Raw genomic sequence first — 27,606 nt, 5'->3', positions numbered from 1 at the left:
TTTTGTATGTTATTACTCCTCTTTCCATGCCTCTCTTGACTCAAAAGTCAAAATCTTATCTCAAGTTTAATGTAAATGCGATTTTTTTATCAAAATAACTAATTTTTTAGAAAACAAATCTCCATAAAACAATTTTTTGAAACTAATTTTTAAAATTTCCATATTTTAATGTATAGCATGTGTCAATTTATTTGTTATTTGCATTTATAAGAATAGAGCTAACGTATATTTAGAAAAGGGTGCCAATTTATCTAGCGTCATAATGTAAAATTAAAATAATAATTATATATAACAATAAATAAAAAGTATTAATATTTAATTTAAATATGATTACATATAACAATATGTTTAACAATAATGATGATAATTGGCATGGTGATACATGTCACTGGTTCAACACCCCTTAAACAACCTTCCTTGTACCGACTTCTGTTGATTCACCCTAGATGTTTGATACGAGGTCTTTGGAATATTACTATCATCATATTCCTTAATAAATTCTTGTAATTCAAAATTGTCTTGTGCCTGCATCAACGTGTTGTCGTAAATGACTTTTTGGCCTATGTCGGTGCAGATGATGTATGTTGATGGGATTATTGGTGAGCGGTATGGTCGATTGAATGGGACATTGGTGTGAATGATTCGTTGGAGAAAGGAAGAAATGGTTGTTGTGGTGTTTGATAGCCATATATATGTTGCATGTTTTGGTGTTTGGGCATTTTTACTATGGTAAAAGGAAGTGTTGGTGTTATATGTTTCTTGAGTGTTTTGGCTATGGTAGGATGATGTGTTATGGGCATATGGTTGTTGGGTGTTTTGATAATAAGCATGTTGGTGGTGGTGTTATGGGGTATGTTCTTGATTTTGTGGTTGGATGTTTGGCATGTATTGGTTGTGGGTTTGAGTATTTGTGGATCGGTAATTTTGTTGGGTAGGGGGTTGTGTTTTGTAATTTTGTTGGGGGTTAGACGTTGAAGTTTCTTGTTTGTAAGTGGTTTGGTGTGGGTCGTATAAATACTTATCTTCGGGGGAAAAAACTCAATTGTAATTGATCTATGCTAATACATATAATTATTAGTTGGTTTAGATTTGGCTAGCATGACACCTTCAGTTAAAACTCATTGATAACAACACCTCCATTGACGACACTCGGCTTTAGCGAAGTATTTTCAATCATCAAAGGCACATTGTTCATTAATTTTACATTGATACCATTGTCCGAGGCACGTTGGGGAATCTGGGATTTGTTGATGCATGCCGAAATGCAGTTTCACTCGATCATTATTCAGTGTGTACAACAATAGCTTCCCGGTGGTAGCAAATGAGAAATATTGGCTTACATATTACTACATATTTGGCACAACGAAGATATGCGAAGGAAGAAAAAGGGTTGCTTCAACATCACGCGTATTAGATTCGAAATTGTGAGATATTGGATCGAACTCTAGTATGGTCGAATGATAGCTTCTTGGTTAGACAATTCGATAGGACCTTAGCATGACATTGAAGTATGTTACATGCTGTAGTCGAAATATACTTGAATTGTTAGCATGTTGAATTGGGTCTGCTTGTTATGTCCAATTGTTTAAGTTAACTTGCTCTCTAAGTTAGCTTGTGTAATGGGCGTGTGTGTAAAATCACATTAGTTTAATGTGTTAGTTTTCTTATAAATAGCATACTAGTCTCTCATCATTGTATAATGCAAATCTTAATTAGGGTGAGAGAGGTTATTTGCTATTCTGTAACACTTGTAATCTTGTTTCAAAGAGAAAGTAAAGAATAACAGTTACCAATTTCATTGTGTTCTTATTGTTTTCTTCTTTTCTACCCTTGTGGGTTTCTTACCGATCAAGAAACCAATTATACTTTGTAATTCTGGCATCGTTTTCACAGCAAATTGGTGTGGTGAGCATTAAGAAGATGTCGTCAACAAAGTATGAGATTGAAAAATTCACCGGAGTGAATAATTTTGGTATGTGGCGCTTGAAGATGAAAGCCCTACTAGTTCAACATGGTTGTTTAGAAGCGTTGAAGGGAGCCGCAATCATGGACGTTATGTTAAAGGATAAATAAAAATTGATTATGGTAGGGAAAGCCCACAGTGCCATATTATTGAGTCTTGGTAATAAGGTTCTTCGACGGGTTTCGAAGGAGACGACGACGTCGGGTCTTTGGGAGAAACTCAAAAGTTTTTACATGACCAAATCATTGGTCAATCGCCTCTACCTGAAGCAAGCTCTGTATTCGTTCAAGATGAGTGAAGAAAAAGTTATGGATGAGCAATTGGATATGTTCAACAAACTGATTCTTGATCTTAAAAATATCGATGTAAAAATCGAGGATGAAGATCAAGCATTGTTACTGCTGTGTGATTTGACCACAATACATGCTCACTTCAAAGAAACTCTCTCGTATGGAAGAGAGTCTCTGGCCTTTGAAGAAGTTTTATCAGTCTTGTACTCTAAGGATTTGAATGAACGAAAGGAGCACATGTCATCTTTGATTGGTGAAAGTATGTCAGTTAAGGCGAACTTCACAAAGAGCAATATCAAGTTTGACAAGAAGAAGGGTAAAAGTCAGCAAAAGTCTTATAGTGGTGATGCATTTGGTATTCGATGTTATCACTGTAAGAATGAGGGTCATACAAGAAAAGTGTGCCCCAAACGCCTGAAAGATCATGGAGGTAAGGATAATGGCAACACAACCATTTTTCAAGATGATTTCGACTTATTTGATGTTCTTGTGGTTTCAAGCGATGACTCAAGTAAAGAGTGGATTATAGATTCAGGTTGCATTTGACATATGACTCCAAACAAAGACTTGTTCGAGGAACTATGTGATCAAGATGGTGGATCTGTATTGCTTTGAAACAATAAAGGTTGCAAGATTACAGGTGTTGGATCTGTGAGATTCAAACTCCATGATGAGTCAATAAGGTTGTTGACTGAAGTCATGTATGTACCTGATTTGAATATAAATTTGATTTACCTTGGTGAATTCGACAAGAAAGGATATATTTTCTAAGGAGAGAAAAGTATTCTAAAATTCATGAAGGGGTCGAAGGAAGTCTTAAGAGGCATGAAGAAACAAGGCTTGTATACTCTTGAGGATGAAGTTATTAGTGATTCTGCATATGTTGCATCCACGAAACCTTTGTCGAAGATAGAAATTTGGCACATGAGATTGGTCCATGTCAGTGAAAGGGGTCTGATCGAATTGGGGAAACAAAATCTACTTGGTGGAGACAAAGTCGAAAAGCTGAAGTTTTGTGAACCCTGTGTACTTGGAAAATCTTGTAGAGTAAAGTTTAATAAAGGCAAACAAAGAAAACATGGAACCTTTGATTACAGCCATGCTGGTCTTTAGGGCCCTGCGAGGTAACTCATTTAATCAAACTATGTTAGAAAGAGCTAGATGCATGTTGACTAGTGCTAGGTTAAAGAAGGTGTTTTGGGCAGAGACTGTTTCGGCAGCAACATATCTGATAAACAAATGTCATTCGACTGTGTTAGATATGAAAACACCTGAAGAAGTTTGGTCGGGATATCCACCAGATCTCGACAAACTTAGAGTATTTGGTTGCATAGCCTATGCTCACATTAGGCAAGACAAGGTCGAACCTAGAGCTCTAAGATGCATGTTCATGGGATACCTTGAAGGAGTCAAAGCTTATAGGTTATGGTGCCTAGAGCTAGGTCACAAGAGGTGTATCACCAGTTGAGATGTAGTTTTCAATGAAGCTGAGATGGATTTTAAGAAAACTGGTGACGTTAGTCGAAATGCACAGATATCTGAAGAAGAGCTGGAACAGGAAGAGATTCCTATTGAGGTAGAGCATGTCGATGCTAAATTGTGTATCCCATATCAAGTCGAAGAAGAAGCATAAGATGCTAAAGGTACTGAGGAAGATGAGGAAATTATCGATGACTACCTATTGGCAAGAGATAGGCCGAGAAGAGTCATCAAGTCACCTCAAAGACTTGGGTATCCATATCTCATAGCTTATGCCTTAATCTCTATAAATGAGGCTCTAGATGAAGGACCTAGAGACTATAAGGAAGTTATGAGGAGTCTAAATAAGACTGAATGGCTGAAGGTCATGGATGATGAGATGAAGTTTCTTCATGATAGCCACTGTATGCAGTTGATAAAGCTGCATGAAGAAAGCTAGTTTGTTCTCTTGATGTTATAAAGTTTTCTCCAAGGTGGAGATTTGTGAGATATTGGATCGAACTCTAGTATGGTCGAAGGGTAGCTTATTGGTTAGACAATTTAACATGACCTTAGTATGTCGTCGAAGTTTATTCATATGTTGTAGTCGAAATATGTTAAGATTGTTAGCATGTCGAATTTGACCAGTTTGTTATGCCTAATTGTTTAAGTTAATTTGTTCTCTAAGTTAGCTTGTGTAATGTGTCTGTGTATAAAAGTCAATTAGTTTACTGTATTAGTTTTTTTATAAATAGCATACTAGTCTCTCATCATTGTATAATGTAAATCCCAATTAAGGTGAGAAAGGTTATTTGTTGCTCTATAACCCTTGTAATTTTGTTTCAAAGAGAAAGTAAAGAATAACAGTTTATAATTAATTTCACAGTGTTCTTATTGTTTTCTTCTTTTCTATCCTTATGGATTTCTTACTCATCAAGAAATCAATTATACTTTATAATTTCAACATCGTTTCACAACATAAATGAACTTGGCTAACAAAATAGTAAGATTATGTGGTGTATGATGTCGGCTCAGACACACTCAGAAGCATTGTCTCAATATTGGAACAAGTCCTACATGATAATTTATTTATTTTTTAAAAATTGTAACATTATTTAATATATATATATCACAACTTTTGAAAACACCCATAAAATAACAACACACAAACATTAACACGCCTAAAACATCACAAACAACAAATAAAAAGACTTAACACCACAACATATCTAAATAATTGCAACAATCAAAACAATATCATTTAGCACGTGTCCTATGTTACCTATTTTCTAACCGCAGACCAATTAAATTGACATGTACTCTATGTTGCCAATTTTTTTTATTTGAAACATAGTAATTTTGGCAATTAGTGGAGAAACTTAGGGTTTGTTTGAAACTGTTTTAAAAAACAGTTTTATAATTTTTAAAAATTGAAAAACAAAATACTTGTTTGATACATTTGTTTCGCAAAACTATTTCTCAAAACACTTTTAAAATTCAGTGTTTTAAAATCTAAAAAACTGAAACTATCAAAATATGTTTTCCTTTTCAATTTTTCAGTTTTACTTTTCAATTTTCAATTGAGGTAAGTTGAAACAAAAACATTGTTTCATTAATCACGATATAGTAATTACTTGCAATATTTTTTAATTATAATATTTCACTCTCAATCTATTGTTAATCTTCATTTATTGTTAATGAAAATTAAAATTCTCACTCTCAATTATTCTCTCTCTAATTAATCCTCTTAATTGTATACTTTTATACATTAAATGAATTGTATATATATATTCAAACCAACACTCAAATATAACTTTTATACATTAAGTGAATCATATATTTTATCATTAATTATTAAAAATATTTTAATGAACTTAAATGTATATTAGCTGAATTTTTATATTTTCAAAAAATATATCACAATTATTTTTATTTAGTAAAACAGATTTTTAAAATATAGATTATCAAAAAAGCTATATTATTCTATTTCAAAAAAATTTTTTTTTTACAAATTATACTATCAAACATATTTGTTCACTTTTTAATTTTTAAAACAGTTTTCAAAAATTGAATTATCAAATGAATTCTTTTTATTTTTTTTCTCAAAAATAAATTTACAAAATAGAATTGTAAAACAGATTTTAAAAATTAAAATTGAGAAGAGATTCAAACAGGCCCTTAATTATTTGAGAAATTATTTTGAAAAACTTGATTATTTTGATTTTAAAAACTCACATAATTACGTACAATAATGTAACAATTATAACATCGATATTTGTAAAATTATAAATCTTATCGGCGAACAATAGATGATATGTTATTTCATAATTATTTTTAATATAAATTTTTATGTTTATTTTCCTCATACATTTAAAATATATTCATTTTATTTAAAATTATAATAAATTATAAAAATATATATTTTAATTAACATGAATAAAATAAAAATGGGAAAAAAATAACAAACTAAAAACTAAAAACTAAAAAATTATTTCAAATAGATTTTAAGAAAAAAACATTAACTAACAAAAAAAATAATACAAACTCCTACTAAAAACAATTATTAAACAGAAATTTTTATTAATGTGAATTGAAAAACTAAAAAATTAAAAGATACTAGTTTTTTTCTTATCAAATAGACTCTTATAATATTGATAGAAAAATATTATATATATTTAAATTTGATTATAAGATTTTAATGCAATGGATAGTTTTCTCTAATTTTTTTATAGAGACTTGCCTTTTATAATCAACTTTTTTTTGTATTAAAATTAGAAAAATAACAAGTTCCTTTTGAAAAGGGGAGTTAAAGGTGGCATTTGGTGTTTGGTATTCTCTCTACTTTGTTGCTTTTATGCATTTTTTGTTTGTTCCATGACATTTTTACACTTAAACATTTAACTAACAGCTAACTACCAACTTTATGGTCCCTCTCTTATTGGTCATTTTAGGTTGTTTTTTCATTTATATTTATTTACTATTATTACTACTACCATAATAACCTCTATCTTGTCCTTTCCATTGTGATGTTTTCATGTTCATACGTTATCCTTATTCTGTGTCTTGTCTCGTCTCTATATGTGTGTCTTTTCTATTTCAACTTGAATGAAGATCAATGTTTGATTTCATTTTTCAACATCAATAATTAACAACAATAATTATAGAGTATGGATAGCCTATGATGGGAATAATGGTTCTTGACTTAATTGATTTTCAGTTTTCTGTTTGCTATACTCATTCCCATAATTAGTGATATGATCGATCATTTTCACACAAATAAAAAAAAATGAATATGTAAATAAAAGAGAGAAAATAATATTTTTACTGAATATTCTTAATCAAATATTAAAAATAATGAAAATAATATTAATTAAAAAAAATTATTCATTTAGAATATTTTTTATTTCAAATAAATCATTCATGAAACGGAAGAAAAACCATTACACTCTTACTTAAATTGATATTAGAATTTGTCTGATTTAGTAAACACAATTTAATTTAGAAATGATGGAATTTGACTATTTTATGTATTCGTTTTCAAAACTCCCTTGTTGCTTTTATTTTATTTTAATATATATAATAAAAATCATATAAAAATGTAAACAAACAGACAAAATTGTGTTGATATCTCTTTTTTATTGATAATTTTTTTAAAAAATTAATATTTATTTATTTAGGTGATGCAATATTGTTATATATGAGTTTTTGAACTATTCGTAAAAGATTCATTGTTTTTAGTAAAATCAAATATGTCGAAGAAAAATGGTATGAAAGCATTTTGGTTGTTGGAATATATTTTTTTCATGTTTGACCACTTTATTTGAAGTGACTTTGAGAATTGTTGTCTCACAGTAAAATTATAGGCTTCGGTCTCACCAGTGAGGAAATCTCAATCAAATTTAAACATGCATGTTTCCTTCCTATTCAACCGTATACCAGAACATTTGTTGGCATAAGTGTCGATCTCCCATTTTGTGAGTCATTAAAAAATTCACAAACACCTCTTTTTTTAGAGATACTTCTGCTTGCTGAAACATATCAAATCGAACATCCCTAACAAAATTATGTTGGTATTTGAAGCATGTAAGCTATTTATGAATCATATATTTCCCTAATGTATGTATTCCTTCCATGTGCTATTGATAAGAGGTGGATCAGAAACCTTTGATAGGATATTGGAAGTAACTACCTCCATTCTTTGAAAATTATGATACATATTAGAATTTAGATCCAAGATGATTTATTCGTGAAATTTTTATGGGAATCGAAGTCGAAATGACGCTTGATTAGATCAAACGCAACGGACCTTCGAATTCCATTTTGCCTACTTTTGGTTCAATGACCTGTGAAGGTTACGATCTGATGAATTGAAGGTCGAACGTAAAAATCATGGAAAACTTAGAAATTGGAAGTTGATTCTCACATACGGCGTCATTATTTCGTACTGGAACCATAAATGGTTATAGTATGTGGTGCAAGATCCTGAACTGGTGGTGTTGATCTTGATACGACAATGCGATTTGGACATGCAAGATTAACACTCCAACACCCAAGTTAATTCAAGATGCTTATAGTGGAAAGTGGAGATTAAAAAAAATATATCTTACTTTTAATGCATAGTGACTTTTATACCTTGAGTCAAGTGGAGTGAATTTGAGTTGATTTGTGCATTAGTCATTTGGGTATTTGCTTGGTCAATAAGAGTACCCAAACACTTCTTGCAACAAACAAGACAAACCTCGTCATAATTTATATTAACTAAGACCGGATTCTGGGATCTATGTGGTTTATTCACGCATAAGGAATGTGATGAAAAATTATACACAATAACAAATCAATACCCAGCCAATATAAAATTTTTCGGAATTGTAGGAACCTTGAGGATTTTAGTTTTATTCAACCATTAAGTATTTCATTCATCCCATAATGAGTAACTCATTTGAAATTAAAAAAAAAAGTGTTCCAAAATAAATAACCAATTTTAATTTCCGATGTAAAATTTTCAATTCTATTCTCTAATATTACTTTCATCATTCTCAATACTTGATAATTATATTTTAGTAAAAAATATCATTCTCTCTTTCATTTATTCTTATTTTCTTAATAGGTATGAAATGATCAACTAAATCACTCATTTTGGAACGAAGAGAATATATGTTTAGTTTTAGTAACGACAAACAAATAAATTGAATACTTCATCCGTTTTACAATGACCGACTTATTTAAAATAAAAAGATATCCCAAAATAAATAATTCATTTTAATTTTCAATGGACATTTTATAATTATATTTTTTAATTAATATTAATTTCATAATTTTTAATATTTGATAAAGAATCCTTATAAAAAAATCTCTTTTTTTATTTTTTAATCTGTGTAATTATCAACTGAATTAATTATTGTGGGACAGACTAAATGATAAATTTGAGTGTAAAATGTATTATGTCACGCCACACGTATGCACCATGACGGGTGCATGCTTTGATGAAGAGGGGTCCAAAGGACATGCAACTTGAATTTAATGATGTTTGATGTTTTGTGCAAACTGCATACTCATGGGACCATTGCATCCTCGCACACCTATTTGTGACCTTCATAATTAATTTCTCATATATGTTATAACATCTCTCGCATTTGGATACTATAATTTAATTTATGTTTTAATATTCTATTTAAAAATAAATTTTAATATAAAAATTACATTTAAATTCAAAACTATAAATCTTTATATTAAACTAAAATCAGTTCTTGAAACTAAACGATATATTAGTCAAGAACTAATGTCCCTACTATAATTTCAAAAGTAGTATTAAGTCATTGGGACAAGTGCCTCCACTATTATATTAAAGTGTTGATTTAGTTGATGAATTTCAAAAACAAACAAAAAATGAACAACATAGAACATTAAATATAACATACTTCTACAAATTAATATAGTAATAATTCCAAGCTTAAATAAAAGTAAGCCAACAAGTCTTTCTTGCTATCTGCTTTACAAAACTTATTTGAGCATTCACATGTTCTGATTATGCTATGGAAGAAATAGCAAATAAAATAACTTTACAGATTGTGAAGATTAAACAACTCGTGACATGAAAATGCAATGTAGAAAATAAAGTGAGTGAAGATGGATTTGGTTTACGAGTCCCAAATAAAAGTTTGACCAGAATAATTTAGTGGTGGATTGTGTAAGTCTTTGCGTGACCAATTTTGTTTTCCCTCACTAGTTTATGGATTGGGACATCAATAATTCAATGGTAGATAATTCATTTTATTTGAAAAATATCAACAAAAATTGATTACAGATGCGATTCTTGTTACTTAGTTAAAAGAAAAAATTGACCTGTTCTTAAATCATAATTATTACTACATTATCGGCTTCTATGCATTAGTGATAAGTCAAAAAATGCATTACTGGTTCACATTTTGACTTTCAATATTTTAAGGCGAGATTAATTCTTGTGAAAGTGATTTGTTTTGCGTCTTATTAAATTACTTATAGTGTCATTTTTATAGATTATTTTAATATATTTTTATAAATATTTATAGAGTTTAATGAATATGCACCATCATTTAATAAAAAATTATTAATTTATTAAATTATCTAAATTATTTAAAATTTTAATATGATTTAACGGAATCTATATCTTTTATTAGATGACGGTGTAAATCCTCATATTTATATATATTATGCACACACAAAAAATTATAGGGTGTGTATTATTATGATCAATCTTGCTTCATCAATGGAGAGGCATAACAGAAGAAATGATAAACATTAACGGAAGAAAAGAAGAATTAGCAGAAGAAAAGAGAAGGAAATATCAAGAAGAATTGTTAATGAATTGGATTGTTTACATGTGACAATGCATCACTTATATATTACAATCTTATCTCATAACCATCGATCACAATAGAGCAAACTAAACTAACTAACCATACAACTAATCCAACTGTATTAATCATTTTGCTTAAACTATATTGATCAAAATGGTTAATCTCAACAGCCCCTCTCAAGCTAAGCATGGTGAATGTTGATCATGCCAAGCTTGGAAATAAACTTGTTGAAGGTTGAAGTTGGTAATGTCTTGGTTAGAAAATCAGCAAGCTGCTCATGAGTGGAAATAGGTAGGAGTCGAAGTAAACCTTGTTGAAGCTTCTCACAGACCAAGTGGCAATCGATTTCGAGATGTTTAGTTCGTTCATGGAATACCGGACTGGACGCAATATGCATTGCGCTTTGACTGTCACAATAGAGAACAAGGAGTTTGGTACACTTGATGTGCAGCTCCTTCATAAGAACTATCAACCAAAGCAGTTCACATGTGGCAAATGACAGCGCCCGATACTCAGCTTCTGATGATGATCTGGAAATAGTGTCCTGCTTCTTTGCACGCCATGATATGAGAGAAGTGCCAAGAAAGAAACAATATCCTGAAATAGATCTCCTTGAATCAATGCAACCTGCCCAATCAGAATCTGAGAAGCCAAGCAGTTGCAGTTCAGCATTTCTTCGAAACAATATTCCTCTGCCAGGGTTGTTCTTCAAGTAGCGTATGACTCTACAAGCAGCATGATAGTGTGCCATTGTTGGATTGTGAAGAAACTGACTAAGTTGTTGCGTGGCATAAGTGATGTCTGGGCGTGTGGTGTTAAGATACAGCAGACGGCCTATCAATCGTCTGTATGCTCCAATATCTTCAAAAGCCTTGCCATTATCAGCATGTAATTTAACAGATGGATCAGTAGGTGTGGGAGTTGGTTTGGATCCAAGCATACCAGATTCCTGCAAGAGATCAAGACAGTATTTTCTTTGTGATAGTGAAATCCCTGCCTTTGAATGAGCAACTTCGAGGCCAAGAAAGTACTTGAGTATGCCCAGGTTTTTTATGCTGAAATTTTCATCTAGGATGAGCTTAATACGATCAAATTCAGACATAGAGGTTCCAGCTAGGATTATGTCATCAACATATACTAAAATGGCTGTAAAGTGAGCATCAGTTTTCAAAGTGAAGAGAGAATAATCAGAAGTAGACTGAGTGTATCCTTGTTGAAGTAGTAAAGTTGTTAGTTTTTCATACCATTTGTGACTGGCTTGTTTCAGACCATATAAACTCTTTTGGAGTTTGCATACTTGATTGGGCATGTGACATGTAACACCTTCGGGTATAGTCATATACACATCTTCCTGCAGTTCCCCATGTAGAAAGGCATTGTTAACGTCAAGTTGATGTAAAAACCAATTGTTGATGGTTGCAGTTGCAAGAAGGGTTTTGACAGTGGTAAGCTTTGATACAGGTGAGAAAGTGTCAAAGAAGTCAAGCCCTTCAATTTGGTTGTACCCTTTGGCAACAAGTCTAGCTTTATACCTTTCTATTGTTCCATCTGCTTTATGCTTCACTTTGAAAACCCACATGTTACCAATTGGTTTGACATGTAGTGGCAGATCAACTATGTTCCAAGTCCTATTCTTGTCTAATGCATCTAATTCAGACTTCATGGCCTTGATCCAATGTTCAGACAAACATGCTTCTTTGTAGTTCTTTGGCTCATGCGTAAGAGTGATATTAGATGCAAAAACACGATGAGATGCAGATGGAAAATGCAGGGAATCATAACTTGAAATAGGATAATTAGTTTTGGTTGTACCTGATGATGACTTGACTGCTGATACATCATATGTATTGCACACATAATCTGAGAGATAATGAGGTGTATGTTTAGCTCTAACAGGCCTAGATTGGATGTTGTCAATATCTGGTGTATCAGGGACATGTTGAATGTCATGGTTTTCATCAGTATTATCTAAAGATTCAGGGTGAATATTTGAATGGTGCAGTGTGTCAATGGTTGTGTTAGGATGATGCTCATGTTCCTCAGCTGTGAATTCAATGTTTTGTGATGGAACATGTATGATAGGTTCATTTTATGGTGAGTCATTAGAATCTTTGTAAGGATGGTAGGTCCAATTAGTGGAATTAACATTTGAATAAGGGAAAATATGTTCATGATGTATGACATTTCTAGAAACAAGAATTGTATGATTGTTAATGTCATAGAGTATCACACCCTTCATACCATTCTTGTATCCTAAGAAAACACATTTTCGACCTCTTGGCTTAAGTTTTGTTCTGTGCATATGTAGTGTGGATGCAAAAGCAAGAGATCCAAATACTTTGAGACTATGCATATCTGGATGTGCATTGTGCAGTATGAAATGAGGAGAAAGATTGTTTAAAACTTGTGTAGGGAGTTTTTTATAATGAATGTTTCATGTAAAATAGCATATGACCAGAATTCCTTTGGAAGTTTTGATTGAAAAAGAAGAGCTCTTCCAACATTTAGTAAATGTTGGTGTTTCCTCTCCACTCGACCATTTTGTTGTGGAGATTCAACACAGCTAGTTTGATGAATGATTCCCTTAGATGAAAAAAAATTCAGGGATGTTAAACTCAGGGCCATTATCAGTTCTGATAGTTTTGACATGAAGCTTATGTTGGTTTTCTATGAGATTGACAAAGTTTATAACATGCTGTCTAGCTTCAGATTTGGTTTTCATTAATGTTATCCATGTATATCTGCTACAATCATCAACAACAGTTAAAATATATGAATGACCATGTAAAGATTGGATTGCAAGAGGTCCCCAAATGTCAAAATGGATCAAGTCATAAGGGTGTGCAGCTCTATTATTACTAACAGTATAAGGGAGTTTTCTTTATCTAGCATAGCAACAAACATCACAGACATCTTTATGATTAACTTTGATAAAAGGGAATTGAGAATGTAGGTACAATAATATGTTTTGAGATAAGTGTCCTAATCTAAAATTCCATAAGGCTTTATCAGGTAAAATGACATTGGCTACTAAGGCAGAGGTTAAATCAGGTGTGTGTGTGTGTGTGTAGTAGGTGAATCATTATCTCTCAGTGTTAGATAGTACAATCCATCTTTCTGCTCAGCAAAACCATTCATCTTCATGGTGATTTTGTCCTGTATGACACATTGTGACTTGAGGAAATTGACATTGTAATTAGAGGATTCACACAACTTTGAAACAGATAATAAGTTCAGAGAAAATTCAGGGAGCAAAAGCACATTATGCACAATGAAATCAGGAGAAAAATAAATTGTGCCAGAGTGGTTAGCAACAAGGCATTGTCCATTTGGCAATCTAACAATGATTGGGATAATTTTCTTATGTGAATGAAACCATTGGACAGAACTACATATGTGATCAGTAGCTCCTGAATCAATGATCCAAGAACCACTACTACTACTATGCATGCAATGATATGTGTTACCTGTTGATGGATGTCCTGAAGATTGGCCAAGACTTGATTTCTGAAGTAGATCCATTAAGGCACTGAATTGACCTTGAGTCATAGGTGAATTGTCACTTTGAATGTCAGCACCATGAGATGAAGATCCATCATTATTTCCATCTGATGCCACATTGTTAGCTGAATTCTGAAACTGTTTCTGCATATGAGGTGGAACACCATGTTTCTTGAAGCAATTTTCAACAGTGTGGTTAGTCTTGCCACATAATGTGCAAATGCGAACACCATGCTTGAATGCATTATTTCTTGCTCCAAACCTCTTGGAATCAGCAGCATTAATCAGTGTTTGAGACTCATCATTTGGAATAGGGAGCTGAATTTGTCGCTCATGTTGAATAACCATGGAAAATATCTTATTCATAGTTGGCAAAGGATCCATTAACAAGATTTGGAACTTCACTACAGCAAATTGGTTATTTAAACCAGTCAAGAATCTGATAATCTGCAGTAGCTGGTGATGAGATCTTGCACTGCGCATAGCTTCATAGGTACACTTTATGCGACAGGTACAAGTTGGTAAAGGCAAATATAGATCCAGTTCTTCCCAAAGAATTTTAAGATCAGAGAAAAAATCAGTTACTGATTTGGTTTCTTGCTTTAGGTTGTAAATTTCTTGCTGCAACTCAGAAATACGTATGAGATCACCCTGGGAAAACCTTTCTTTCAAATCGTTTCATACATCAAACGCATTCTCCATGAAAACTATAGACTGTGAAATTGAATCTGAAACAGAATTCATGATCCAAGAATGTACAAGCATGTTGCAGCGGTTCCAAGCACGCAAAGATGGATCGAAAGAATCAGTTGGAACAGGAAGAGATCCATCAATGAACTCAATCTTCATTTTGCCACCAAGAGCCCTCTTTATGCTTCGAGCCCATGAATGATAGTTGGAACCAGTGAGTTTGGGAAGGACTGTAACTGAACCAGGGCCATCGCTGGGGTGGACAAAGTAGGGTGAAGTTTGATCCAAAGTAGGATCAGTTGATGAAGATGAAGCTCGAGAAGGAGCCATGGATGCAGAAAGAATTGAAAGAAGAGATGGAATGGTGTAAAAAGATTCAGTTGGATAGCAGTGGAAGGAGGATCGAATTGGCGAATGATACCATATTATGATCAATCTTGTTTCATCAATGGAGAAGCATAACAAAAGAAATGATAAACATTAACAGAAGAAAAGAAGAATTAGCAGAAGAAAAGAGAAAGAAATATCAAGAAGAAGAAGAATTGTTAATCAATTGGATTGTTTACATGTGGCAATGCATCACTTATATATTACAATCTTATCTCATAACCACCAATCACAATAGAGCAAACTAAACTAACTAACCATACAACTAATCCAACTGTATTAATCATTTTGCTTAAACTATATTGATCAAAATGGTTAATCTCAACATGTATATAGCCTTCATGCTCGAATATAGTGCTCGATTGGAAGGATCAAGTTCTCGATTGAATGGATATAGTAGATAAAATGTTACACAAAGAAAATATCACTATTATAAATACTGTAATACATTTTATGACGACGATTTCACCTCACGTATTGAAAAATCGAAGTATAATTCCTACACGTATCCTATTTTTTAAATAAATGAATTATACAATATATTATGTCGGTTATTTTGAAAACCGATGGATAAATCTATTTAATTACATGCTTCGAATCACATCAGCATCAATTTATACTTTTATCTCACTTTTGGTGAATATGTTTCTCTGGTATATATAGTTTTAGCTTGTAGCATTCAATATCATTTGTCTAAACAACACAAACAGAACCCTAACGAAGAAGCTATGTGTTTAATGCTTTCGTTTCTTCTTCAGAGATCCAAATCATTTTCTTTTACTTCTTCTTTAGAGATCTGACACGTCAAACATCACTACTAATATTGTTGTCATATTGTTGTTTTTTTCTTGTTCTTTTTGTTGTTGATATTGATATTGAGATTATGTTTTTTGTGATTTTTTATGCAACTCTCATATTGTTCCGTCGAGTTGAGTTTATTATATCTAATGTTGATTATTTGTTTCACTAACTCCTCTATATAACATGGTAAATTAATTTTGAAAATAATCATATAAAAAATTGTGTTGTATTTGAAACTTATCTTACAACGATTAATGATTTTCTAGCATTCTACAACTCATTATTCATCTCATGTTGTTTTATTGTTAAAATCTCTCCAATACCTTTACTTTTCGTTCAACTTTCTTCCATATTTGTTCATTTTTCAAAGCATCAAATTGTATGCTTTCAATGTAGAAAAGGAAGTCTTAAATAAATAACTTGAAACATTTGAGAGATTTTAACCATACAACAGCGTGAGATGAATGATGAGTTGAAGCATGTTTCAAAATCACTAATTAATGTAAGTTGTTCTTCAAATATAACATAATTGTTCATATAATTATTTTTCTAACCAATTTTGAGAAGTTGTTCAATATAGAATTTGTGAAATAAACAATTCACATTATATTTAATAAACTCAAAATTGTTTTATCCATCGGTTTTATTAGATAACTGAGATGAAAATGTGTCATATCCGTTAGTGAAATTACAAAATCGAGGGGACATATGTTTACGTCATTTCAGAATTTCAAAAAGGCCTCCCTAAGGATCAAACCCATGATATTTTCACATACCCATCGGTTATTTTAAAACTAAGAGATAAAGTGTACACTTTTTATGACGCACTTCGTTACCTCGCCTCTGTAGCTAAGATTAATATATTTCACAATGTGTTTTTTCTAGTAGTGTAGACAATTGAAAACAGATCGAGTCCAACAAGAACAACAACGACGAAATTAGTAATGGTTCAACCTAAGGCAATGTTAGAACCCTATTATTGAAGATATTAAAGAGAAAGATAATCCTAATACTACAGCTGCCATGGATGGATATTATTTGAGGTAATCTTCTACCTTATAATGATATTTAAATTGACTATACAGCTTCAGCTATTGTGAATGGAGAAATATAGGAGATTATAGATGAACAAGATGTTAAATGTGAAATGAAATTTTGGGAGAATGCTCTGATTATATATGTGTTAGGGTGTCCATAAATGCTGTTAAGAAATTTATGATTAATGTATGGAACTCTGTCTCACTCTAATAACAACGAGGTTGGACATGAATGTGATTTGAATAAACCAAAACCAAAACCAAAGAAGCAGTGTGAACAAGTTAAACAAATGAGGCAGGAGCACTAAAACAACGGCATTCGACATTATTTACTGACCAAATGTCATGGCAGTACACTATTTCTGCATTAAAACTTAACCAAAACCCAATTCATCGCCCACCGATGAGGTAAAAGTAAATCATATTTATTCAGAGTACTAAACACAAGTTCAAAGCATTGGTTACAAAATACAGAATCATAACTCAAAACATAAATTTCCGAAGCTGCTTCCAAAGCAGCATATCAATTCCTACTTACGAATTTCAGTTCTTCACAGTCGCGGAGTTGATGATGTCAACGAACTCCGGCTTCAAGGAAGCACCGCCAACCAAAAATCCATCAATGTCAGGCTGTGATGCCAATTCTTTGCTGTTTCCTCCATTTACAGAGCCTGCAGTTTTAGATGGAGTTAATTAAATAACAAACTATTGCTACAATGCTATAATGCCTCAAAACTCACATCAAGGCTGTTAATTTTCTCTGATGACATCAAAATAACCGCATATATAGAGACTAGAATAAACGGAAGTACCTCCATAGATGATCCTTAGAGACGCAGCAACTTCAGCACCCACGTTGTCGTGAACCCATTTCCTTAAAGCAGCATGGACCTAGGCCAAATATTAATAATATTATCAAGACACCACAACCACAATCTACAAAAAAGAGATTGAGCAACTAGATAGCAGAAAGAGCGATTCAACATGAGTAAAAAATTTAGGGGTCGGTGCTACACAAAGCTATAACAGATTATCAAAAGTCTGATGGTTATGATTGATTGACAGTGTAAACAAAATTCACACTGCACAGTGATGTAAGCATACCTCTTGAGCTTGAGCAGGAGATGCAACCTTTCCTGTTCCAATGGCCCAAACTGGCTCATAGGCCAAAACAACATTATCCCAGTTTGATACTTTGTCTGCAAATAGAATTGAGGTCAGCAACGATGTTATTGTCTGAAATAGAATACCATCTCACATAGAGAAACAAGTGGGGAAAAAAAAAAGAGCTTGTGATCGTAAGAGTACCTGCAATTGCCTTTGTTTGCTCAGAAACAACATCAAGAGTAGTACCAGCTTCACGCTGTTCAAGAGTCTCCCCAATACAAGCGATAACTTTCCTCCCTAGTGAGAGTGCATATGCAACTTTGTCACCCACAAACTGTAGCAGATAATAAATCAGTAGAAAATCAGAAAGTATTGATAGTAAAGTTTAATTTTAAGCAACAAGTAACTCTAAAGTAGAAGTTATAGCACAACTAGCGCACAGGGGAAATTTGAAAACATAAGCCATAGGAAAATAAAAACTATGTACCTCATTTGTTTCATTTAGAAGCTGCCTTCGCTCAGAGTGCCCAAGAATAACCCAAGGGATATCCAAATTTACAAGCATTTCAGCACTGTTAACAGAAAAGACGCAATAAGCACAAATTAAATAATAGATAGAAACTTCAACATTATACCACACTATTAATAAACCACACAGATAAAAAAAACAGGAGAAAGAGAATCAGATGGTTCGGTTACATGGTTCTAGTTCTACCTAACATGGAACGACCAAAACCCTGTCAGTAGCCATAAAAATTAAACGCAAAGCACCGAAATGAATTGAAGAGCCAAGTACGAATGACATACCTAATCTCCCCGGTATAAGCACCACCTTTGCGAACCCAACTGTTTTGAGCAGCAACATGGAAGTCAGAGCGAAGTAAGCTTTTCACAAAGGGAAGGAACACATATGGAGGGCTCACAACAACTTCTGTAAAACCAAAAAACACATTTGTTAGTCGTTGGCACATGCCAATACCAAAAAATCATCCCCAAAACATCAATAAAAACTATAAAGGTTGAATGAAATGAACTAATATGAGAAAAACACAAATGAATAATACAAAAAAAATGAAATTAGTTTAAGTCTGATTGTAACAACTCATAAGGGATTGACAGTGATTCTGTTTAGGAACAAACAAATAAAGAACCTTCTAGTACTCATCAATTTTCTGATTAGAAACACAATCCAAATTAATACTAAAACTTACTTAGAAAAATTGATCATTGCCAAGAGGGATCTAAGAATCAAATGTTTAAACATAAAAAGAGATAAAAATCATCAGAGACTCACCAACAACATCTTCTCCGGGGACTTTAGCTTCGTTCAAAGTACCCACAATTTTCTTCACCTCTTCAGTGGTTCCATTCTGCAACAAAATCAAACAAAAAAAACAGTTTAACAATCTGGATCACTTAGTATAGACAGCCTAATACATGCAACACAAAAACATCCTTAAAAAACAGTTCCACGAAGAAATTATGAATGTTAACATCATATATCATGCAAAAAGCTCAAGTTCATGTTCCTTTGTACACATCCCTATATGGAATTAAGATCTTAACATAAAATCTGTCACCATAACAACAAACTTGCTAGATCGGGGAAAGGGTATTGTAGATCAAGTGATCCAACATTAATTTCGCAACAGAAACAAATTACTCCGATCTGATTATAAACATAGTTTCGGAGCTAAATTTTATAGATTAGAATCACGATCGATGATGAAAACTGCAGTAAAGATTTCATTAAAATTAAGATAGAAACAAATTGAGAAAAGGAAAGAGCAGAGAGTGAAGAAAGTTAAAGGAGATTTGAAACATACGCATTTCCAGTTACCGCCGACGAAGAACTTTCTGCCCATGTTTTGGTTAATGTTTTCGATTTAAACGAGGAAGTGAAAAACCCTTCTTCTTGTTGTTGTTGTTCTGAGTGTTTGTTGTTCACCCTTTATATTATAGATAAACTGAAGAATATGCTTTAACATTTTATTTTATTCATTCATTAATTACTTTATTTCTTGGTGAACACATCAACTCCCCTTTTGTTGATAATTAAAAAAGTGATTCTTTTGTTATGCATTATATTTTACACTGAATTATAATTATGATTCTTTTGTATTATTTTTTAAGTAGTTAAAATAAAAATTAAATATTTTAAATAAATCAATGGTTGTGATTAATTGACACTGTCAGTGTATATCAATTAAATTCTTATTTAAAATAATTTTAAATTTTCAACCAATCATAATTATAATGATATATTCAGGTAAATTAGACTAAATTTTTAAATTACTGGTATGATATAGTAATATATTTATATTGATAATTATGTTACAGTCATTAAACTCATTATAGTATAAAAATATATTAGAAAGAATTTAATTGAAATGCACGGACAATATAAAAAGATTTTATACACTCATATATATTTGATATTGAAAAAAGTTTGACCTTTATTTTAAACACCTATAAAATAATGCAAATTGATGATGGTGACAAATTGGTGGTGTAAAATTTTTTATACTATAAAATAGCATAATAATTGATCTCTATAAAGATATTAATAAAAAATTATAAAAAAATGATTTAAATTACGTTAATTTTTTTATGCAATTCTTATCTAAAGAGAATCCATAAATAAAGATTTTATATAATTTTATTTACAAATATCAATAGAAAAAATGTGGGTTAAATAGTTAATAGATAAATAAGTTATAATTCTTTTAACAATAATTAGTAAGAGAAAAGAGAAAAGAAAAATCAATAGAAAAAATTCCTATATGATTATTTGCCAAATTTTATACATCACACATTATTTAAAAATGGACATACCATTATAAAAATGTGAAATGAGAACTAATATTTAGATTTTAAAATAGAAGGATTTTCGTGAATTAGCAAAAATAGAAAGTCCATAACCGTAAGAGATGTGTTATTTTGTATCCATACATGGTATATAACAACAGAGTGGTTTTGCATATAAACCAAAGTAAAATAAATTACTTTTAAAAAATATAGTATGTTTAAAGTATACAAGTTAAAAAAGAATGTAAACATATTTTTTCCCAAATCGTAATTAAATCTATTTTTTAAATAAAGTGAATTATAACTTTTATATAATTTTTACTTAAAAAGAATTAATAAAAAAAGAAAAATATATGGCTTTAAATAGTGTGAGAAAACTTAGAATTTTTTTGACTAATTAGTAAAAAAACTTGATTTTTATTCAATAAATATGAAAATTATTAAATTATTTTTAATTTTGTCTTCAATAATTTAACAACTTTTTATATAAAGGGAATCAATAGAAAAATTCAAATTTTTATCATATATGACAACCTATCAATGGCTAACTGTTAATACATATTTACATATGATGTTTTTATATAATTTATGTTTTAAATAGGTGTTTTCTAATCATGTTAGGGCCAATCTTGAAAAAATAGGATTTTATAAAAAAATAGATTTTTTAGTGTATTTTTAAAAATGGATTTTATAAAAAATATGCATATATTACAATTTTTTTATATTTATTTTATTTAAATTGAAGAACCAATCTTGAAATCTTATAACATAAATATATATTATTGAATATTATAATATAATCGAAATCCAATTTTTTGAAAAAATTATATCTAAAAAATAATTTTATGAAAAATCATTTGAAATAGCTTTAAAATTAAGTTATTTTTTGAAATTTTGATATATAAAAAAGTTTCAATAAAATGATAAAATATCTAAAATAACATTTTAAGAATAACTATTCAAACCAAATTTTTATTTGAAATTATTATTCAATTTTATCCAAATTTTATTACATTATAAAAAATCATTTAAAAAAAAACAAAAAACAAATGGGTCCTTAATGTCGGAATTTTTAAATCACTCAAGTTTTCTATTTTTTTCATATTTTTGAACTACAACAAACTAGTATGATATGCTTTAATTGACGTAGTATGCAATTTAACTATGTAAAATGATGAATATTAATTAAATTTATAATTTAATTATTGATTAATAAACAATTACTCAATTTTAATAATTTTACATGAGATCCTAAAAAATATCATTTGAAACTAATTGAATCCAAAACTATACAGAAATGATAAAAACTAATTAATGGTAAAGTAGAGAGATCAATTGCGGATTTTTTTTAAAATAATTAATATATTCAAATTTAATTTTAAAATAATTAATATTTTAAATTATTTATCAAATTAACCATATTTCAAACAAAAAAATAGACGGCAAGAGGAGTAGCTATTCATAGTGGTGCATGCATTGTTTTTTTTTACCCATGCGTCAACCTTAGTGGCGACTTCATATATCTGATACCGCTGCAAGTGGTACACGCAATGCATCTAATATGAGCATGCTCCAAAGAGATTGACTACTACTTTGTTTTGTATTTTTTAGTTTAAAATTATTTTAACAATAAAAAAATGTGAAATAAAATAGAAAATTAAAATTAATTTATAATATTATTTCATAAAATTGAATTACACGACGATTGAATAGAAAATCAATGACCCTGTCGATCATAACGCTCTCTGGTTCCACATCCTGGCGCATTTTTTTGTCTTAGAGGGCTCCCATAATTTCTCTAAAGTGTTTGGGGTCTCCTAGTATTGGCTTGAGGCAAAGGTGGTTGGTGGAAGGGTCCTGACATATATAAAATATTTTCAATCATTTCTCCCAAGGAGTCAAGGGTTGCGTAGTCGAGTTCGGTGCCCATGTTCTCATTGTTGAGTCAGGGTGGAAGGGTTATATGTGGACGGGATGGTTGGTTAAACTGGGACATTTTATCGTTTTGGAAACGAAACAATGATTCTTATGATGTAAGAAGGTCATATGGTGGTTAGGTGCTTTGACGATGTGATGTTTGAGTGTACATTAGTGGGGGCTATGGTAGGATGAGATGGAATCGTATGAATAATCGGGGCTATATGGTTGTTGGTGGTATGTGTCATGCTCTTGATTTTGTGTTTGAGTGTGTGATATGAATTGGTTATGGGGTTGGGTGTTTGGTGGTTGGGTGTATATGGTATGGGGACGTTGTGAGGTTGGTCGTTGGGTTTTGGTGGGTTGACATTGTTGTTGGCTTTGGTAATGGTGTGAGGTTGGTTATTGGGTGGGGGGTTTGTTGTTAGACGTCTGATGACGAAGCTCATTGGCGTGGATCAATCAAATACCCTGGCTCAGACACAAATTGTGTCGTTGTAACCGATCTATACCAATTGATATATAGTTTTAAGTTGGTCTAGCATCTTGTATGATAAGGTTGGTTAAGATTTGTCGATGTCGATTCCTCCATTGATGACACATCTCTTTAGCGAACTATTTCCAATCGAAATAACCTATTGGGCATCGACTCTTAGTTAATGTCAGTCTCCCAAACACATCGGAAGGTCTGGAATTTGTTGTTACATGTCCAATTGCAGTTTGACACTGTCACTTTGGTGCATCTCCACAATAGTGAATCTGATGATTGGTGTTTTTGTTGTCCAAACTACAACATCATCGGGATTAACCTGATGGTCGAGACCTAGATACGACCTATAGGTAAACTGTATAAGAAAAACACATGATTAGAAGATTTGTAATTTGGTAATGTTAAAACAAATTTATAGTTGTTTAATTGTAATACATCGTCTGGTCTAATGTGGTCTAAAAGATTGCGATAGACTGCAATAGTGTGTTTGAGAGATCTGTTGTAGTTCATCCTCAAAACAGACCACTTAAACCGAAAAGATATAAAATAAATTATTTATAGTTAGTTGTAGTATAAAGTAATCAATTTGAAGAAATAAAATAAAATAAACTTACTTTGTTGCGAAAGGGAATGTGAATGGCTTCTTGTTGATTGGGGCGAGTGACAGCATTCTCGACCAACCTCATGCTTGTAGCAAAAAGGCGCAAGAATAAAACGAACATGTATCCTTATGTGTTTTTTTACATAAAGAACTATATAGATGGACTAAAACAATTGAACTCTAACTATATGTTCCTAATTTATGTTTCTTAATAACGTCAAATACATAATATTTACCGTATTACTAGTAGTTTCAGGAAATAAAAAATTACCAATAGTATCATAATATAACACCGAGTTTGAAGTATTTTTTCATACTCAGTCAAATCTTTGGTTAATGTTAAGCTTGAATAATATTATTTAAGATATTTTAGATTAATACATTGGCCCTAGCTGTGTCTTCACACAAAGAAACACCAAACAATTCTTCGCATATTGCGTTATCTTAGTTAACCCTACCATTAACAGTCTTACCTTCGATAAGTAGACCTAACAACATGTGCATGCCCGCTAGTGTGACGATGCATTCACCGAACGAAAGGTGAAATATGTGTGTCTCGAGTCTCCACCTTTCTAACAACACGCGTATTCAAATCGAAATGGATACGACGAACAAATTGGTGAGATTATGTAATTTATGTCGTCATTCCGGATACAATCGTACAAAATGTCTCAATGTTAGACCAAACACATCAACATAATTTTATATATAACCATTTTATTTTATATTGAAAATAATGTTCATTTCAAAAATATCATAACATTCGGTTACCACAATTTAAACAACAACTAAACAATAATTTAAACAACAATTAAACAACAAGACAAATAAATACAATGACTAAAAAACATAATTATGTGATTACAACCATCAAGACAATTTCCTCAGAACTGCTCATCATAATGCGAACATCTCTGTCAGTTTTAACATTGTCCTAGAAACGATTTTCTCCATTGTCTTGAACACGGTAACAAGTCTTTGAATTCTTTTGATCTTTTCACCCTCTACAATATCTCAATCTAACCAATGGATCAAACTCATATTAAGATGCTCGAACGTCTCTGTATTCCAAAGTCGGATCTTCATCGAAGACTATACTGCTAAATAAATTAAAATGATATTTCTCTTGTGAATATAAGAGCACATATATGAAGATATTTTAAAGAAAAATGGAAGGAGATAGTTAAAGGATGCGTGAAAAATGATGGTATGCATTATTTATAAAAATCACAAACAAAACAGTAACTACTATATGTGGCACATGCTCCTATTGGATGCATTTAAGCGTCATTTACACTGGCATCACTTACATGCGTCAACTCTAATGACGCATTTGTTAAAAAAAAAACAATGCATATGTCACATTGAATTTAAGAAAATTTAAGAAAATACATTTTTTCAAAATGTTTTCACCAACCACATGTGCAAAACCAGTTAACCAATCCTATCTTTGAATTTAATTTTGAGTGATAAAAAACTTTCTAAAATTAATTTTGACATATTTAAATTTTTTATGTAAAACTAATTAGTTTAAAATATGGATTTAAAACATTTTTCTACAAAATTTATTAGTAGTCTTTTATTTTATTTTTCAAGTGACATTTATTGAGATTTGAAGCTTTTGTCCTATACTCTAAAATAAAATAAGTTTGAGAGGAAACTATTTCAATTATTAATTTATTATGGTCACGCTTTTCCTTTTATCCGTTGGCTGGAAAGAGGGTTGTAACTGAGTGGTCATCATAATTGGAATGAATAAAGTTGTGGCTATTGTATATATCAATAAATGTGACAAAAGGTTAAGACCGTGAATTACATTAGTCGCTCAAACTCAATCCTTATGTCTCTCTCAAACCATTTTTAGTTTTCAAATTAATATATCCTCTTATTTGATAGTATAATGTTTGACAAAATTAGCATGCCATGTTTTGTCCTTAGAAATACAAATAACATGTCACGCAGCATGCTAACTCATTCATTTTCTTATATGAACAACACCATATTTTCTTGGTAGTAAATGCATGACATGACATGATTTTTTTAGGAGGATAATACATGTGCTTTACAAATAGCTTGAATGTTTTTTTAATTATAAATGTGAATTTTGAAAATCATAATTTATAAGTATCAAATTTGATTGATTTAATCACAAATTAGTTTTAATAAAATTTAATTTAGCATGAAAATTGACATGGTCTGAATGGATGTCGGTGAACATTTATCATGTTTAGGCATTTCAATTAGAAGTGACAAAGAGGCTAAATTAAATTTGCGAAAGAATCAGTTAAAATAATATATTCCTCTTTTTAAAGCTTGACGGGTGGTAAGGGGTCTCTTAGAGGATGATGTTTTTTCGGTCGCCTCTACTTGCACTAGTTTTTTTGAGCGTGATATGTCTAGTGTCCCTTTAGTAATTCTAGATAACCATGTTCTTCCTCTTATCTAAGGTAATTGGATCATTTCTAAAATGATTGTTTTCTTCTGTTAACTTCTTCAAGAGAGGGTCCCTACTAGAGATCATTTGTTTGGTGTATGGTGTTTGTGGATCCTTAGGGTATTTTGTGTCTGACGTGTATGGAAGGGAAGAAGTTTGTTTTATATGGTATCTTTAGGAGGCTGGAGTGGTGCTTTATTCTTCTAATGGGTTTATAATTTTTGTATCCTTAGATCGATGGGAGGAAGGTCTAGGGTGAGGGTGGCTTGGTTATGATATGGCATGCAGTTGTTTGGTCGGTTTGGAAATCCCATAATGATATCGTTTTTTCATGTTCCTCTATTGGTGTGAAGGATGTGATAGGCATGCAGGAAACTCTTGTACTTTCTTAACGTGTCTTGAGAACCATACTTTTTGTCTGAGGTTATAGAGGGTTAAGTGATTTGACCTTGGTGGTGGAGAGTGTTGGACAAGTGACTCCAAATACAAGGGATGAATTGTGTTGGGTTAAAAACGGTGTTCAATTAATTTTTTTTTGCAAAAGCAATTGTTTAAATCAATTTTGAAAAGATTAAGCAACAAAATAAATAAGACGAGTAAAATCAGAGTTAAAAGTTAATTTGAGATCACGGAAATAAACAAACAATGAAAATAAAGAGAGACGAAGGATAAGAAGAATGCTAGAGATTTATAATGGTTTGACCTAACCACTTGGTTTACATTCTCTCACCAATAGTTACTCCTTGAGAGTTCCACTATATATGAGAGTTTTTCACAAGTTATGCCCATGAACCTGAAGGAGAATTGTGACCCAAAATGCAATAGAAATTAAAATTTTCTCCTTTAGAGATCCTTACGAATGGACATGATCAGTGATAGAAATCATTACCTCTTGTGGCGATTGAAACCTTTGATGGAGATCTAAGAAGTGATCACGAACGTTGAATGGTGACAATGCCTCTACTCAGTCCATACCAACGGATTCCTTCAATCTCAGTGCTAACTTATACGAATGAAGGCTTTATGTGTGTGTGTGTGTGTGTGTGTGTGTGTGAGAGAGAGAGAGAGAGAGACGAATTTTCATCTGAACAAATGCTTATGCACAAGGGTTCTATTTATAGAACCACTTGTGTGGGTTGTAAGCTAAAAAGCCCACTTAAGTGTATGTGACACATATCTTATGATATACCAAAATCACTTAAGCGCATGGTACCTTACCATATTTTATATTCTACTTAAGTGCATTATACCCTACGATAAGTGCACCGTACCTTACGGTGTTCCTT

The 27,606-nt window shown here is 31.6% G+C and overlaps 1 protein-coding gene across 1 annotated transcript; it reads right to left on the bottom strand.

Annotated features, from left to right (window-relative positions):
• Positions 1–17,268: 17,268 nt before the first annotated feature.
• On the bottom strand, positions 17,269–20,118 carry LOC127087170 (triosephosphate isomerase, cytosolic). Its single transcript, XM_051028032.1, has 8 exons — positions 19,897–20,118; positions 19,365–19,440; positions 18,878–19,001; positions 18,558–18,642; positions 18,272–18,404; positions 18,068–18,162; positions 17,776–17,854; positions 17,269–17,634 (listed from the first exon to the last, which is right to left on the bottom strand). Exons 1-8 carry the CDS (start codon positions 19,933–19,935, stop codon positions 17,507–17,509), a joined length of 759 nt encoding a protein of 252 aa, XP_050883989.1. The 5' UTR covers positions 19,936–20,118; the 3' UTR covers positions 17,269–17,506.
• Between the last annotated feature and the right edge of the window lie 7,488 nt (positions 20,119–27,606).

The sequence above is a fragment of the Lathyrus oleraceus genome, chromosome 5 (genome assembly GCF_024323335.1).
Source record: "Lathyrus oleraceus cultivar Zhongwan6 chromosome 5, CAAS_Psat_ZW6_1.0, whole genome shotgun sequence".
NCBI lineage: Eukaryota > Viridiplantae > Streptophyta > Magnoliopsida > Fabales > Fabaceae > Lathyrus > Lathyrus oleraceus.
The sequence above is the reverse complement of the archived record's forward strand: the minus strand, read 5'-3'. Positions and strand labels throughout refer to the sequence as shown.

Coding starts and splice junctions, on each gene's coding strand:
- LOC127087170 (XM_051028032.1), bottom strand. CDS start 19,935: ATGGGCAGAAAGTTCTTCGTCGGCGGTAACTGGAAATGC. Junction 19,002..19,364: donor CCCCGGAGAAGATGTTGTTG/GTGAGTCTCTGA, acceptor TTGGTTTTACAG/AAGTTGTTGTGAGCCCTCCA. Junction 18,405..18,557: donor TTCTAAATGAAACAAATGAG/GTACATAGTTTT, acceptor TATCTGCTACAG/TTTGTGGGTGACAAAGTTGC.